General features: G+C 40.9%; 1 protein-coding gene across 2 annotated transcripts in view; it reads left to right on the top strand.

Moving 5' to 3' along the window:
• The window catches only part of MGAT5 (alpha-1,6-mannosylglycoprotein 6-beta-N-acetylglucosaminyltransferase), a 114271-nt gene that overhangs the window by 39780 nt on the left and 58380 nt on the right, over positions 1–16111 (top strand). For both annotated transcript variants that reach the window (XM_035130388.3, XM_060279337.2), the window contains one exon: positions 8284–8680. In XM_035130388.3, coding sequence (XP_034986279.1) covers positions 8440–8680 — 241 coding nt within the window. In that variant the 5' untranslated portion in view covers positions 8284–8439. The remainder of the gene's footprint in view (positions 1–8283; positions 8681–16111) is intronic.

Genomic DNA, 16111 nt, shown 5'->3' with positions numbered 1-16111 from the left:
TGGCTACACATCCTGGTTAGTGAGACACAGCTTAACCATGAACCCAAGTTTGGAATACATGCTAAGCCAAACCTTGGCGTAGTTCAGCAAAGCCAGGGAGTACCGGTATACTGTATATTAAAAAAGACCAGGAAGGAGCAGTAAAAGTGGTTTTAAACTTTGCTGCTACCCAGGAGTCTCCATGTTTCCACAGTCCTGGTAAGCCCTGGGTGGCTTAGTGTGGTGTGCAAACTGGGGCATTTTCTCAGATGAGGCGGGGGAAGGTATTTTAGAGTGCAATTACAGTATTGACTTTGCAAATATTAGACAAAAGGAATCTGCATCAACTTTGGTCTGTACTGCTTGCTCCTAATGTAGCTATATAGATGTAAACTAATTTATATTAGCAGGTAGAAGCAACTGATTACACTCTTAAGGAATCCTCGGGTTGGTGTAAAATTCATTCCAAACTGTGCAGTAAGTGAGCCTGGGAAGTTCTGTTTTGAGAAGAGTAGCTTTTTATCCAGCTAGTCATTAAAATCAATTTTCTTTCCTACTTGATTCAATTTTTTTCCTAAGGCAGTAAAAGATTTCTGCTTATTCCCTAAACTGTCTGGCAGTCTGGGGAGAGTGCCAGTATAGGGGAAATGGAGGAGCTCTGTTTTGTAGTTAATGATATCAGCTGGAAAAATCAGAGAGGCTGTCAAAATGGTACGCTGTTGCCAAAACAGGTAATTCTTTAAACTTCATGTAATAGAAGCTGGTAGAGTAGGGGAAGAGGAAGTAGATTCTGATCTGAAAGTTTCATTTACTCACTCTGTGTGTGTGTGTGTGTGTGTGTGTGTCTGTGTGTGTGTGTCTGCGTATATGTTGTGATATGAGTAGCTTCTAAGGACAGGCAGCAAGCCAAAATAAGAGTTGTGGTATTATGTAGAATTTTAAAGTGGTCAGAGTTAAAGATATGCCTCATTGGGGCATGTCGGAGGGTGCAGGGGGAGAGAAGAAAGAAAACTGTGCAATCACATAAACAAGAGTAGCCAACACGGTGTCCTTCAGATATTGTCGGACTAAAACTCCCATCATTCCTGACCATTGGCCATTGCCGACTAGGCTGATGGGTGTTGGGAATTCAGCAGCACCTGGATGGCATCATTTCGGCTGCCCAATACAAACCATGATGGCCACATAAAAGCATTCTGCATGGAAGCTGTATTGCAAACTATGAATCTGTGTGAGCCTGAGTGCTGTTGAGCCATGAGCCTGGTGGCAGCCCTCCAAGGTGCCTGTGTGGGGGCCCCGTTGCACCTGAACCTGGCCCATATTTGAGTGAAATGCCTTTCATTATGATAGTAGGGAGAGGCTGTGTATTGTAGAAATTTATCTGGGTAGCAGTACAGCTATCTCTTGTTTCTGCAAGGCTGGGCAATGGTGAAGGAAGGATGTGGTGATGACTCAGTAGGCAAACGAATGAAGCTGCTTGCACAGTCAGGCCATTGTTCCATCTAGCTCAGTATTACAGTATCTACGCTTAATGGCAATAGCTGTCCCAGAGTTCTGGGCCAGGGATTGAACTTGGGACATTCTGCAGGCAAGGCATGTGTTCTGCCACATTAGATTGAATGGTTAGATTGAAGTTGTATCTACTGAGCATATCTCAGGATGAGGCCACCCAAGTACTTAAAGTGCTGTTAACCAGATTTGTGGCATGTAATGTACTCTCTGTTCTGCAAATCTGCCCTGCATATGATGGAAAAAAAGAGCATATTATGTCATCTGCTTCTGGTGCACTCTTCTGAAATAAATTAAATTAAGCATCTTTTTTATATGAAATTGTTTACAGTTGGTAGAAAACATAGATGCAATTTATTTTTAGACCTGTGTAATAAGATTCTCTTTTAAATATTTATTTTGTGGAGGCGTCATGAGCAGCTCAAAGCTAAGGCTCAGTTGGCAGAAAATTGCTGTTAGTGCTTCTTTTAATCTTATGGAACAGGATCAGTTACTTTAGCAAAAACATCTAACACTAAGGCAAATAATTGTTTTCTGTTTTTATATATATTATATACCTTGTATGCAGATTGGTAGATATTTTTAGATCTGGCCTTTGAGTGGCTTTTTCTAGCCCGGGTGTGGGATTTATTAAGGAACAGCTTTTGATGGTTGATTAAAATGGACATAAGATCTTTTAAAGTCCTGTTGATTTAAGAAAAGAAGAAGAGACTGTTGGGTGATACCAGTGAGCCATCTAGTCCAGGATTCTGTTCTCACAGTGGCCAACCAGTACTATTGGAAGCCCATATGCAAGCCCTGAGCGCAGGAGTGTTCTTTCTCCTCACTTGTGAGGCATGCTACCTCTGCCAATGGAAGAGTTTCAGTGGGAGACTTAAGCATATGGTGCATATTCCTTTTGTTAACACTTAACTTTGGCTTAGTTGTATCCAAAGTTCTTAATTGTCACAATATTTGGCATGTAGCTGCCATATTCTTAATTCCTGGAATTTTGAATGGAATCAATTTCACCTGGGCCATCTTTCTTGTTGACCTGTTGCTCCTTACATATGTAGATCCACTTCTGAGTATTAACTCAAGAGTCATTTGAACCATTTCATTTGAATGCTCGATCAGCAGGAAACTAACAGGAAAATCACAGATTTTCCATTCTTAGAATGTACTGTTGGAGTTGGAGATTTCTTACAAATTAAGCTGTGTGTTATCTCTAACAATGGCATTAATGTGCCCTTCACTAGTTTTCAAGCCCTTGCATCTTTTTGTATTATTCTTTTGCATCTCTAACCAGTCTTCAATGTCTTTAATCTTTTTGTCATTATTGTTCAGCTTTGACAACACTGTCCTATCTTGTATCACTATAATGCCTGTGGCTTTGTCTTTGATCTTCATCCTTAGAAAATAGTATATGTAGCACTGGTGGGTGTTTTTTTAATATTATAGATATGTGTTGTGTGGAAATAAAATGGCTTAACAAGAACTGGATGCTCAGGGCCATATAATTTTCTTTGTTCGATATTACCATGCTGGTATTGAATTCCTTACAACCCAAGACTTAATCAGAGGTCCACAAATTATGGCTTTGCTTGGTAGCTCAAGCACTAATTCCTACTTTCCATCTCTGAGATGCAGTCCAACCAGGTTAGTGCAACAATAGTATTATCAATCTATAAGCACAGATATGGTGGAAATTATGTAAATAGGCTTATTTCCTCTCTTGCCCCCTTTTAAATCTAAGATTGATGTCAGTTTTGGCAGGGTTGTGTTGTAGTTGTTTTCCTTTGAAAAATTCCAAGACTGTCATGTTAGTTTAGGTAGTTAGCTTCCATTGGTGTTTTCTGGCAAAAACCATCAAATGTTGGGAAAGTGTGGAACTTAGCCAGTAAAATGTTTGTTTTAATTTTCTGTCTAATAAAAGTTGTAAAATGAAGGGAAGAATTTTTTTCACAAATGAGTCCTATGACATGTTAAATACTTCCCCCCCTGAAGTTTTCATAACAAGAAAAAGTGTACTTCTGAGATGAATCTACTCCCTCCCCCCAAGCTTTATCACTGAAAATATCTACCCACAGCTACATGTGTTTCATAGAATTGTGGAGTTGGAAGGGACCTCATCTAGTCCAACCTTGCACTGTACTTTCTTCTCTGACAGAGGATTGATGTCCAAGATCAGGGGATGGAGTTTATTTTGTAGCTCCAAATACACAGCATGACTCCTGCTTTTTTGTGTCACATTCCACCAGGGGTTCACCTCCTGAACTGGGCAATCTTCCTCCTCCCTAGGGGTACTGCCCCTGCATCTCTGTTCCAAGACAGTCCACTCTGGTCTAGTGAGAATTTCCTCATCTTGTTTGTGTTTATCAGAATTCATGAAAAAACTTATAAAACTTCATTTATTTTATTTTTATTTTATTACATTTCTATTCCAACTTTCCTTCAAGGACCTCAACTTGGCATACATGGATCTCCCCCACTCCATTTTGTCTTCAAAACCCACTACCAGTCAGTGTAGACAATAATGTGTTAGATGGACTTATAGTTTAACTTTGTATGAGGCAGCTTCCTATGTTCCTTAGGGCAATAAAACAGAATTTATTTACCCTTCTTCCTCTGTTCTTTATTTTAAGCTCTCTCAAGAGTAGTTCAGTTTGCGAGGCTCATGATGAGTTTTAATTGCCACATTACCAAGCTCTGAAGAAAACATTGGCTCCAAATTCATATGGGCAGGTGGTTAAGCAAATCAAGGGCAGCAAGGAAAAAGGGGGCACAAGTAGCTCCACTGTGACTATCATATAACTGTCTCTGGGAGTTATTGTGAGGCTTTTGTCTACACACATCATAGCCCAACAAATTTAACTTTTCCCCAGGAGCCATATCAGTTTAGTAACTATACAGATACCCAGCTGCGTCTCAGACATATGCCATGTTATGCTGTCAAGCTGATTATAATTATTACTTTAAATGAAATTGGGGGTAATTGTTTAGAACCTTAATGGAGTATTGTTTGTTTCTTGAACAAAACTCACAGAACTGTTAGTAGTTGTAGGACCGCTTTCCACATCAACATGTATGCTGAAGAGCTACGTTATCCTACAAAGGGTTCTGGAAGTGCTCAGTATGTTGAAGGAAAAGTATAATTTGGAAAAGTTTGTCCCCATGGGTAAACCCCTGATAGCTGCTGCAAATCCCAGGGTTTCCTGACACACTTGAAAACAATTGTTATCCAGGGAGCTGTAAATTTTGGCTTGGTAGCCAAACATCTTTTCCAGAAGCCAGGAAGTCTAACTTACTTATATCTATTGACCAAGAAATGGGTAAGTGCATCACTTCTGCAGCCTTTTCCCTTGGTGAGGTGGAGTTAGCGGGAAGGAGTAGCAGGCAGGCTGAAAAGTGTGTTGCCAGCAACACATTCCCTGTAATCCACGACACTGCATCGCAGCAGAAGTTGCAGGCCATTTCCATCTTCATTCTTTGCTTTCCTGAATTGCCTGATGATGGGAAGACTCCATGTTTGCCCCTTTCAGCAGAGTAGTAGGATCCCTGTTGGTGAGCGTTGGAGCAATATTATAAAACACCTCACAAAAAGCCCTATGAGTTCCATATCAAAGATGGGACCTACTAGTAACTAGACCAAATTAGTTTCTGCAGCTTCGGAACAAGGCATTGTAACCGTACTTGCATGTCACAGGGGAAATCATGAGACTACAACTGAGTTGACATCCAGATTTCAGCATCATCGTGGCGATTACATCCTGGAAATAGGAGTCATTTGCCCTCAAGCCAGCTTCTGCCAACTCTTTAAACCTAGTTACAGGTAGGTAGCCGTGTTGGTCTGGATCGAAGTAAAATTAAAAAAAATTCCTTCAGTAGCACCTTAAAGACCAACTAAGTTTTTATTTTCTTTAAACCTAGAAGACGAAGGGAGAACATTTGGGGCAGGTGAAGTGTTTTTCCGGGGGAAGCTCAAAGGGCATTCCTGCTTATTATTCTGTTCTTGTTATTACTGGCCAATTAAAGGCTGACCATAAGTTTGGGAAGATTCTGTTCAGACTTTGTAAACATGATATTAAATAGTGAGAGGCTCTGGAAGGCCTGTTGTTTTAAAGCCTCCATTTGTCTTCATGCAAATGATGATTCAGGGACAAGCAAAAAAAGAAAAAGAAAAAAGGTTGATCACACCATGAGAAAAGTGTCTGCTGATGGATTCATTTCTGTGGGGCTAAGCCGTGTAAGATGGCATGCTTGACAGAAAGTTGGAGAGGTTTCAAGATGCTCAGTGCAACCAAGGACTCCTGTATCTGTTAGAATCATGGGTGGTTGCCACAGGCCTGTTCAGCAGCACTCCAAGCACAAAGGAGACTTCTCCCTGCCCCCCACCCTGAAAATAGAACTACATTGCTTGCTCAAGGTTAAAAGTGATTTCATGTTGCATTATCTTAACGTCTACCCTTGTCAGTTCTCATACATGTCTATTTAGAAGGGAGGAAGTAAGTGTGTGTGTGTGTGTGTGTGTGTGTGTGTGTGAGAGAGAGAGAGAGAGAGAGAGAGAGAGAGAGAGAGAGAGAGAGAGAGAGAGAGAGAGAGGTATAGACCATGGCACTTAGAGCTTAGCCTCCTTCAGCCCATCTGCCTCTCATCTCTCTGCATAGTATATTTTTAATCATTTTCAGTAGAGGTTATTGTTAGAAAGCGGGAGGTGGCAGATATCACCGTATAAAGGAGGATTACCATCTGACATTAAGAAGGGAAGGACTTCAGTATGTAACATTGCAAGAACAGCCTGAGAAGAATGGAGTGTGACTATCTGTGGGCTGTCCATAAGGAGATGTGGGAGAGCAGCTGTTTTTGTGATGTATAGATGGGGGAACAGGATTGACCCAAGACCTCTTCTTTATTTTATGTATTTGAGAGCATTTATGCTGGCCACATGACCTGGAAGCTATACGCTGGCTCCCTCGGCCAATAATGTGAGATGAGTGCGCAACCCCAGAGTCGGTCACGACTGGACCTAATGGTCAGGGGTCCCTTTACCTTTACCTTTTTATAGATCACTTAATCTTGCAGCTTGAGGTGAAGCAGCAAATGGTTTTCTCCCCACCCCTGCCCTTGCACCTTGGGACTCAAGGTGCAAGCTTGGGCAGCTGAGGCAGGAAATCCCACAAGTATGGTACTACTCCCTCCCCTTGGCAGTAAAAATACAATAACAACTGACAATTTGCTGCACTTTGGCAACATCTGAAGTCATCAGCTGGATGCAACCATCTCTGCCAAGAGGACTGACAATAAACCATCCTCCTAATCTTTATAAGCGAATGATTAACAAAATATGAAATAATTATTTGTGGAAGTCACTCATTGATTTTAGGCTGTGTGTGTTCTTCGAAAAGATAAGCTTAAACTATATTTCCATTATATCACAGGATGAAACTGGAAACAACTTTCTTTTCCAAATTATCTACACCATTCTTCCCCAGTCTTAGGTCTCCACATGCTGTTCAGCCACAACTTCTATCATCACTGACCATTGACCCATTGGCTAAGGATGGTGTGGGGATGTGCATGTAGCAACATTGTGGCTGTGCATGGTTGCATAAATTGTGCATGAATACTTCTGTTAGGGGAGGGGTAGTACCTTTGGTAGGGGATACATCATGCTCCTTCTGGGGAAGTTTGTCCATCTTTGGTCCCCAACCTGCACTCAGCTCTCACCTGTGGCTCCTAGAACCTGTCAGCCTGAAACAGTAGCCATACCCTGACTAAACCAGCAGCAAATGACATTTCTGTGTGGTCTGGCACCCGTCATGGTGTTCCGTGTGCCAGAAGCGATTTAGTCATGCTGTCACATGACCCGGAAAAGCTGTCTGCAGACAAATCGCTAGTTCCCTCAGCCTGAAAGTGGAGATGAGTGCCACATCCCATAGTCAGATTCAACTGGACTTAACCGTCCAGGGGTTCTTTACCTTTTACCTTTCAAACCAGGCTGGCTAAACCAGGTGAAGGTAGCTGGTGGGTCTCAAATGCTCAGTGAGTTAGGGACGTCCCCTGCATGCCAAAGACAGGCTCTGGAGGATTGAGTGGAAGAGACCAATAGTGGACCCAGTGGTCAAGAAGGCGGTTTGTGTACATGCTATAGAGGGAAATGAAGGGCAACCTGGGAAGGTAGCCCATCTCAGATAAGGAAGACTCTGATCCTAAACCTCTGCTGCTTTGCAGGATATATTCGGGAGAACAAAAGGCTAAGGCGTAAACCAGGCACCCCCAAACTTCGGCTCTCCACTGCAGCCAAGCTGGTGCCAAATGTATTGCTCTGCTTTTTTTTAAACCACATTGGCAAGGCCAAGAGGGGGATCTTGTCGTCTGGGCAGCCCAGCACCTCCATACTCACTGCCTATGTTTGCGCTCCAGGGTGATCACTTTGGTGCTGCTAACACAGCAGTTTGACTTCACTCCCCAGAGGCAGACTCCATTGTCTCTTGAGACAGATGGATGCTAACAACTCTTCTGTCCCAAATGTAATGTCTTGCACATATACTATAGGACATCAGGTGATAAGGTCAGCCCAGGGACCATATCTGTTAAAGACACATTTCTTGATCCATTCCCGAATGTTTCCTGGACTCTATGGTCACTTGTGTCATAAAATATTGATTCATAACAATTAAAAATTTACCAAGAAAGCACATTGTCCTGCTTTCCAAGGCTGGCAATGGGGAGTTATAAACATGAAAACAGCTTTGAAGAGTTTTGGTGGGTATTTTTGCTACTCTAAATTGCCATATGTTTCCTTTTCTCTTGCAGCAGCAGGATGGAGTTGAATAGCAGCAATATGTTGACTAAGGAGCCAGCGTGAATAGCACCGGAATTTTGTTTGTTACTTGCCTGGACTATGAACTGAGACATTGGCTTGGACTTTTCAAACCTTTTCCAGTTGACTCCAGAGCTGGTTGAACAGCCATGGCATTTTTTACTCCATGGAAGTTGTCCTCTCAGAAACTTGGCTTTTTTCTGGTGACCTTTGGCTTCATTTGGGGAATGATGCTGCTGCATTTTACAATCCAACAGAAGACTCAGCACGAAAGCAGTTCGGTGCTTCGTGAGCAAATACTGGACCTCAGCAAAAGATACATAAAAGCACTGGCGGAAGAGAATAGGAACGTGGTGGATGGACCATATGTTGGTACGATGACTGCGTATGGTGAGTCGGCTTCCTAAAACAATTAGACACTGTCCAGGGGCTGCTGTTGTAACAAGAATTATCTGGAGACCAAGTTCAATCCTTTCTAGTTCACCTCCAATGTCAGTTGACCCATTCAAGCATATTCTCCCATTGTTAGGGCCCCCCAAAAAAGAAAGGATGCAAGGTTCTTCCCTATTTTATCCTTACAACATCCATACAGTATAAGGTAGTTTAGGCTGAGAGAGACTGGTTCAGGGTTATCCAAGTGAGCTTCTTGTGGCTGAGTCAGGATTTGAACCCATGTCACCCTAGTTATCTAACACTTTTAACTATGAAGGATATATGATGGCATGAATGGGAATTAGATGATGGCAGGAAGACAGGTAAAGTGGGAGTCAGTTTTAGAGAACTACAGGAAGAGAAAAAACACTGGGATTTCTTTATCTGTCTTCAAATACTTGTTGAATTGTCTGTTTAGGTTTGTCTGTTTAGGTTTTGTGAGAAATACATGCGGTAGTAAATATATCAACTAGTAAGTTCTAAGAAAGCATTTGATTATCGAAACTGGAATAGCTTTTGGAATATTGTGTGTGTGTGTGTGTGTGTGTGTCTTCTTAATGTAGCCTTAAAATATTGTTACTGAAAGAACATTGAGGTAAGAGTATATAGAATATACCAAACAAGTTTTCATTACCATACAGAATTTTAAAATTGACTTTACCCGATATTAAAAATATTGTTGTTGTATATATAGTTGCATAATAATGTATGTTACTCTTTAAAAAAGTATCCTTTGTGACTCTTAGGTTTCTAAATGTGCATTACCTATGTTTGCCTCTTGAGCTTTTTATAGACATGTAACATCTGGTTAGTCACTGTAAGAATAGAATGCTTGTATTCATGCGCTTTAGGTCTGATCCAAAAGAAATGTCCTTACATTTCTATTGTTAAGATAATGCTTTTGAGATAATAAATTAAATTTGCTTCCCCCCCCCCCCGGGGGAATGCTCTAATTCACCCTTTATGGCTTCAAGTATACACCTAACATTTTCTGCTAAAATTATAATGCATCAGGCAGATTTAGGTGCACATTTGCATGCATCACTGATACACAAACAAGAGAGGTAAAACTAACTGCAGCTCTCAGTTGGTTATACATTCAGTGGTACCCCTGCTTTTACTGCAATGAAATATGTGGAATGCTCCAAATTGTTTCCTTTAATCACAAGAGTGAGAAACCTGTGGCCCACCAGATGTTGTACTCCATAACTCCCATCAGCTCTAGCGAGCATAGTCAATAGTCAAGAGATGGTAAGAATTGTAGTCCAGCAAATCTGGAAGGCTAACGGTTCCTCATCCTTGCTTGAACATATATTGCATCTAAAATTCCTTCATGGCATACAGTTTGCGCCTTGGGGCTGTAAATGAGACCACTGAATGTTTGGAAATGTTCACGTCACTTGCCAGTTTCTAAATATATCATTGTGTAATATGTGCTTCAATGCAAATAAGCCTTGGGAAAGTCTACTGATTGATATACCATGTCATCTAAGACCACTTCTACCTGCCCCATTCATTTTCAAACTAAAGTTTTAGTTAAATAATGATTCTTTTTAAAAAGCCCTTCATGTCTTCACGTACTTCAGTATAACTACTTACCTAATTGCCTCACTAATAATCATGTTCCTGCTGGAATATGTTTGTCAAATGGGTTGGTGGTCAAAATAGTGTAACAAGATCAGTGGGAAGGTGCGGTAACCATAGTACTAAACCAAATGCATTAGGGCTTGTAGCTCAGTGGTGGAGCATCTACTTTCATGCAGAAAGTCCCAGGTTTAACCTCTGACATCCCCAGATAGGGCTGGAGAAACTCTGGAGAGTCATTGTCAGTCATTGTAGAAGGCTGGACTAGATGGTCCAATGGCAGCTTCCTATTCTTTATGTTGAAGGTACCTCTTGTTCTAGATCTCCAACAATAGGGAGGGACTGCTATTGTCACATAGTAAGATTTTTTTCTAGAGCAAGATTAACCCTACAATTCCCCACTGTCTTGGAACAGAGTTATTTTTTGCTATGGCAAATAAGCCCTAATTGCTAAGTATGCATTCCACATCCTCCCACCCATTGCCCCGCTCTGCCAACCCGTTCCCTATTTTAGTGACTCAAAGTGTCAACAATAGTGGCTATAAGGAATTGGGCTTATAACTACACAGCAGGAACTCCCCAACTTCTTTAAATGTCACTTTAGGTGGTTTAGGCAAAGAAACATCACCCACTTTGTGGTTGAAATGTGGTGTTTCAGACTTACTGGTTTTTTCAATTTTTTTATTTCATAGGAAAAGTTTTTCCAAGCTAAAAAGTTGCATATTAATAGCTGGCAATGACCACAGTGAGCTCAGCCTTTTCCACTGGCTGAAACCCAAATACTAGCCTTCATTTTTTGCCAGGGAGCAGCTTCTTCTCAAAAAGTTTCAGTTCAAAGGCCTTTTTCTCTTACCAAAGATTTGGATGAATAGCAAATATCTGATAAAATGGCAGGCCAGCAGCTTGAAGGGCATTGTACATGGGAGGGGCAGAGAGATTTTTCAGTTTGTCAGCCATATCTTGCTGCAGGGCACCCTTTTGACCTGGGATAGTCATTGTGATGTCCTCCATACATTGTTTAAAAGCCTGAATGTCTGGGACTCAGGATCTGCCGCTGAGGGTCTCCCTATGTATGCCAAAATCCAAAAGTCAGTGTTGATTGGGATACCTATGAGGCCAGAACTAGAGCAATGATGATAACCACATAAGAGCCCTTCAGGGTCTGGCCATATGGTCATCTAGTCCAGCATTTCATTCTCACAGTGGCCAACCAGATGCCACTCTCTGTGTGTGATTTAAGGTTAGTGAAAATGTTTTAATGACCTTAACATTGCTGCATTGCAAAATGCAGGTGTAGTTAATATTGTCAAGTTGTAATATTTTAGCTGTATCTTGTGAATTTCCTTGCTGTACTCTTCAAACTGTACTCCACTCTTGGCACCGCGCTTACCTTTTCCTTTTTTCTGTTATTAACTATGTCTGTCCTTTCTTTTTCTCTCACCACCTCCTACTCCCCCCACCACTTGTTGTTATTTCTTTTTTGTCTCTCTCTCATTTTCATTTTTGTTCACTTTATTCTGTCTTGTGTCACCTTGTGACTCCCAATCCACAATTTCATGGAAATTATGACAGTCAAATCCCAACTCCAGATGAGAGGCTACATCAGTGATGACCAAACTCGGCTCTCCAGCTGTTTTGGGACTACAACTCCCACCATCCCTAGCTAACAGGACCAGTGGTCAGGGATGATGGGAATTGTATGGGAATTGTAACAGCTGGAGGGCCAAGTTTGGCCATCACTGGGCTACTTGCCATCCACCTCATCTTCAGTTAGTATTTCACCTTCCAGTTTGAACCCCAGACAGGTTAGGCTTAGGAATGTTCCATAACCCCCAAATCAACCTACATGCAAGATTTGTAGCTTTATATAACAGAACAGTCTGCAACAGAATAGTCCATTTCCTTCACAGTACATAAGAACAATTCAGGAACTGGAGGAAGTAACACTGAATCATTTTTTTTAATTTCTCCTCCCAACTGCATGGGAGAAATGAGGTGGAAGCACTTGAGCCAAATATTTCTCAAAGACACCTGCACACAATGTCAAATCATAGTTTAGCATCATGTGTAAATGAGGTCAGTGTTAAGGTGAACAATTATGCATTCATTTATGATGACAGCTAAAGCTGGTAGGGAAAGCAAAGTAAATGTTTGAAGACTTGTTCTAATGTGTGTAAATGAACAAGCTTCTCTATTTGCAAGGAATGTTTATTTGTTTCGGTGCTTATAAGACTGAGTAAAGGCTGAAGCTATGTCTCACCTTTGTGCTACTACCAACCAACCTGGCAATTCATAATTAATTACTATAAATGCAGTTGATTATAATAGATTATGTGCTTCGGTTACCTCTTTGTAACTAGCACCATTATTTAAACATTTGTATGTCACTTCAATTGATAGGAACAAGGGTTGCTCAAAATGTATTAGATATAGGGGAAAGAAAAACAACAATAGCCCTTACTGATCTGTTAAAAAGAAACAAAACCAATGTTTTATGAACCGCAGTGACGAAATATTTTGATTGTTCAGATGCAGAGTCCTATTCCTTGCATATGCATTTCATATGGTAAGAGAGAATTGGATCAATCTGTCTGGTTCGGAATGATATGATTTTGACTATAGCAAAAGCATGACTTTAGCTTCACTCACTTAGCAACTTCTCCTGGGATGAGCTGGCTGTCCTTTTGGGTTCCACTGTTTTATGATTCTGCTGCAAGGTAAATCCAGCTAGTGAAGCAGGAGCATGTGTTCCTCTGTGTTTTGGGAAGAATAAAAACAATTCATTAAGTGGCTCAGACCAAAAGCCACCCAAAATCTTGGCACAGATGCTGCCCACAGATAAAAATAAGTTGTACCAGAAATGGGAAGCATGGCTTAACTTGTATGTGTTGTGTTTTATTGGTATTTATTTATTTATTTATTGAATTTAGAAACTTTCCACCACTTTTCATTATTGACTTTCAGGAGCCCCCCCCCCCCCCCGAAAAAAATCCTGTTTACCCAGGCATTTGATGGTTGAAAGATACTGTTCCAGGCAACATTGAAATAATTGGTTAAGCGCATGTGATTGTTTTTAACTGTTTCTGGAATATTTTAATGATATTGATGTGTTTGCCACCCTGGGTTCCTTTGGCAGGAAGGGGCGGAATATAAACGCAATAAATAAATTTAAAAAATATTGTGGTGTACAAAGAGAAGTAAAATAAAATGCAAAGCTAAAGCTGTAAGACTATGTTAAACCCATTTGTAAAATTCCCAAGAGCAATACCCACCAATTCTACCTTGAAAAAGCCTAGTTGGATAAAACAGTGCTGTATTTGTGTGAGCAGGCACACATGTGCACAAATGCACATAGAAACGTTTTATTCGCAAACTACATGCAGGAGCTCTCTAAAGGCTTTTTCTGTATATAGTTGCTACACGGGTCATAATCTTGTTTATATCCCTGTGTTGATGTCCCACATCTCTAATTTTAAGTGACATTGGCTCTGATAATCCAAATAGTGTCCCTGTTTTCCATCAATCACATGCAAACCTTTTCACTGGAAAAATACAGCCATTAGTAAACAAGGGAAGGTCTGTCAGCGTAAGTACTTAATTGCATGGGAACCAAGCAAAATTTACTGAACTGCCATATAACATCAGAGGTGCATTCCTTCTGAAAGTGGACTCATTTTACATTAATTCCACATGTAAACCACTACTGGAATATTTTAGGTTAGTTACACAGCCTGGAGAAAGCTACAGTAAACCTTCCTTGTCTTTTAAGGTGCCCCATGACTTTACTCAGAAAAAAAACCCAAGATAACATCCTCCGTGATCCCCCTCCAATGTTCTAATGTTGCATGAAATTCATTAGAGCCATGAGAATATAGTATTTATGCTGTTACTGTCATGTAAGAAGTGGATCCTAAGTTCTGAAGCAAGGTTTTTCTTGTGTTAGGCTCTGTGCAATCCCTTTTTTCATTTTAAAAAAAAGGTCAGTGGTTGATTTCTATAAGGCAACAACAATGTGTGTTGTTATGTGATTACATCAGACATTTTCTTTGTCTTTATGCAATGTACACTTTGAATCTTCTATTTTGAAGCATAAAACTAACATTGAGTACAGGGGTTGTTAACCCATTTTACCTGTTTTTCTACCTTTCGATGGAAACAAGGTATGTTTATGGGGAGAGTGTTGAATGGGGGGTGCATTTGTGGAAAGGTTAAGAAACAAATGTTAAAGTTTTGCATAATGTGAATAAGAGTCTGAAAAAAATAAGCATGGAACTACATGTAGTATGTAGAATTTCTCTAAGCTGAAGACTGGTAATGATGGGAAGAAACCATCCTTGCCAGGCTTGATAACTGGGCTCAAAACCCAGTTTCTTTTTCCCGTATGCTCAGCACCTGCCTCCCTCTTCCTACCACCAAACTCTCTACTTTCCTTGGGGAACTGCGTTAGGGGAATGAATGATGGAGAAGAAATATCCCCCCCTTCCTGGTACAATGTTATGGCTGCAAGCCAAACACAAGCAGTGCTGGGAAACAGCATTTCCATGTGCTTCTTTTGTCTGGCATGCAGCCATAGCATCGTACTGGGCGTTAGACAGGAAAAGGGTACAGAAACCTTTCTCTGTTCTCTTGCTCCCATAGAAGTAAGTAAGTGGAGATATGGGAGGGAGGGGAAAGGAGGCAGGATAAGAGGGCTGAAGGTCTCTGTTTAAGATTTAATCAAAAGATCTCTCAGGCCTACAACAAGAGCATCATATTTGAGGTGAACATTATGAGCCAAAAAATACCATCACTAGTTAACAGTGTTTGTATTTATCTATTATTCATTGCAATTAAAGCAGTGCGATAAGTTTTTAAAAAGTTTCCACATTATGGGTAGCACAGACAATAAAAGGTTTCCCAACCCTGGCTTGCCGTTCTCATCAAATACTAAGATATATTCAAATAAAATACTAAAATATATGTAGCTTTAGCACAATATTACGTAATTAAACGGCAGCTATATAAGTGATCCTTTAACCATGCACCAAGAAAGCATACTGTATATCCCAAGGTATATTGAAAGTGATGAATCAGATCGGTCTTTGCTAACCTGGTGCCCTCCAGATATTTTGGGCTCCAACTACCATCAGTCTGAGCCAGTACAGCTGAGCTGGCTGTACCTGATGGGGGTTGTAGCCCAAAACACGTGGGGGACACCAGGCTGGCAAAGGCTGTCTTGGTTTGTTTATCAGATCAAGCCATTCACTTCATATGTGAAAAGTGCATGGAAGAATATACTTGGGCATATACTTGGGTTTGAATTGTGATCTTATACTTCATGAGAATTTTGTGCAGTGAATCTGTGCAGTGCCCCTTTAAATGCAGTGTGACTGTGTGTGTTCCCTGTACATTGGTTTTCATTTTCTGACCTTTCTGTTTGTTTTGCTAGAAGGCACCTGCCGCTTTAGAAAGCTAGATGCCAATTAGTTGTTCACCTTGTTTTCACTTACAATGGTCCTTTTCCCCCATCACTATCTTATCATTGCGAGATCTAACTTGGTTTGTCTGTTAATCTTGCCAAAGGAGAAGGGAGCTGTGATGCTCACAAGTCAGAGCATACAGCCATTCATTTACTGCTTCGGGTATCTTCTTCCCCTTCCTCTGTTAGGAATGAAAGCCCTTCTTTAGAACTGGTGCCAGAGATGCCAGGGTGCCATGCTGCTTTTGTATACCTTTGTCTCATTTTCTGATAAGATGCTGGTGTTTCTGTGAATACATTTGCTTGAAAGGTTGAGGCCACCATCCCCTAGGCAGCTGACTGTTGCA

Source organism: Zootoca vivipara, chromosome 1 (genome assembly GCF_965207765.1).
Source record: "Zootoca vivipara chromosome 1, rZooViv2.hap1.1, whole genome shotgun sequence".
Classification (NCBI taxonomy): domain Eukaryota; kingdom Metazoa; phylum Chordata; class Lepidosauria; order Squamata; family Lacertidae; genus Zootoca; species Zootoca vivipara.
The sequence above is the reverse complement of the archived record's forward strand: the minus strand, read 5'-3'. Positions and strand labels throughout refer to the sequence as shown.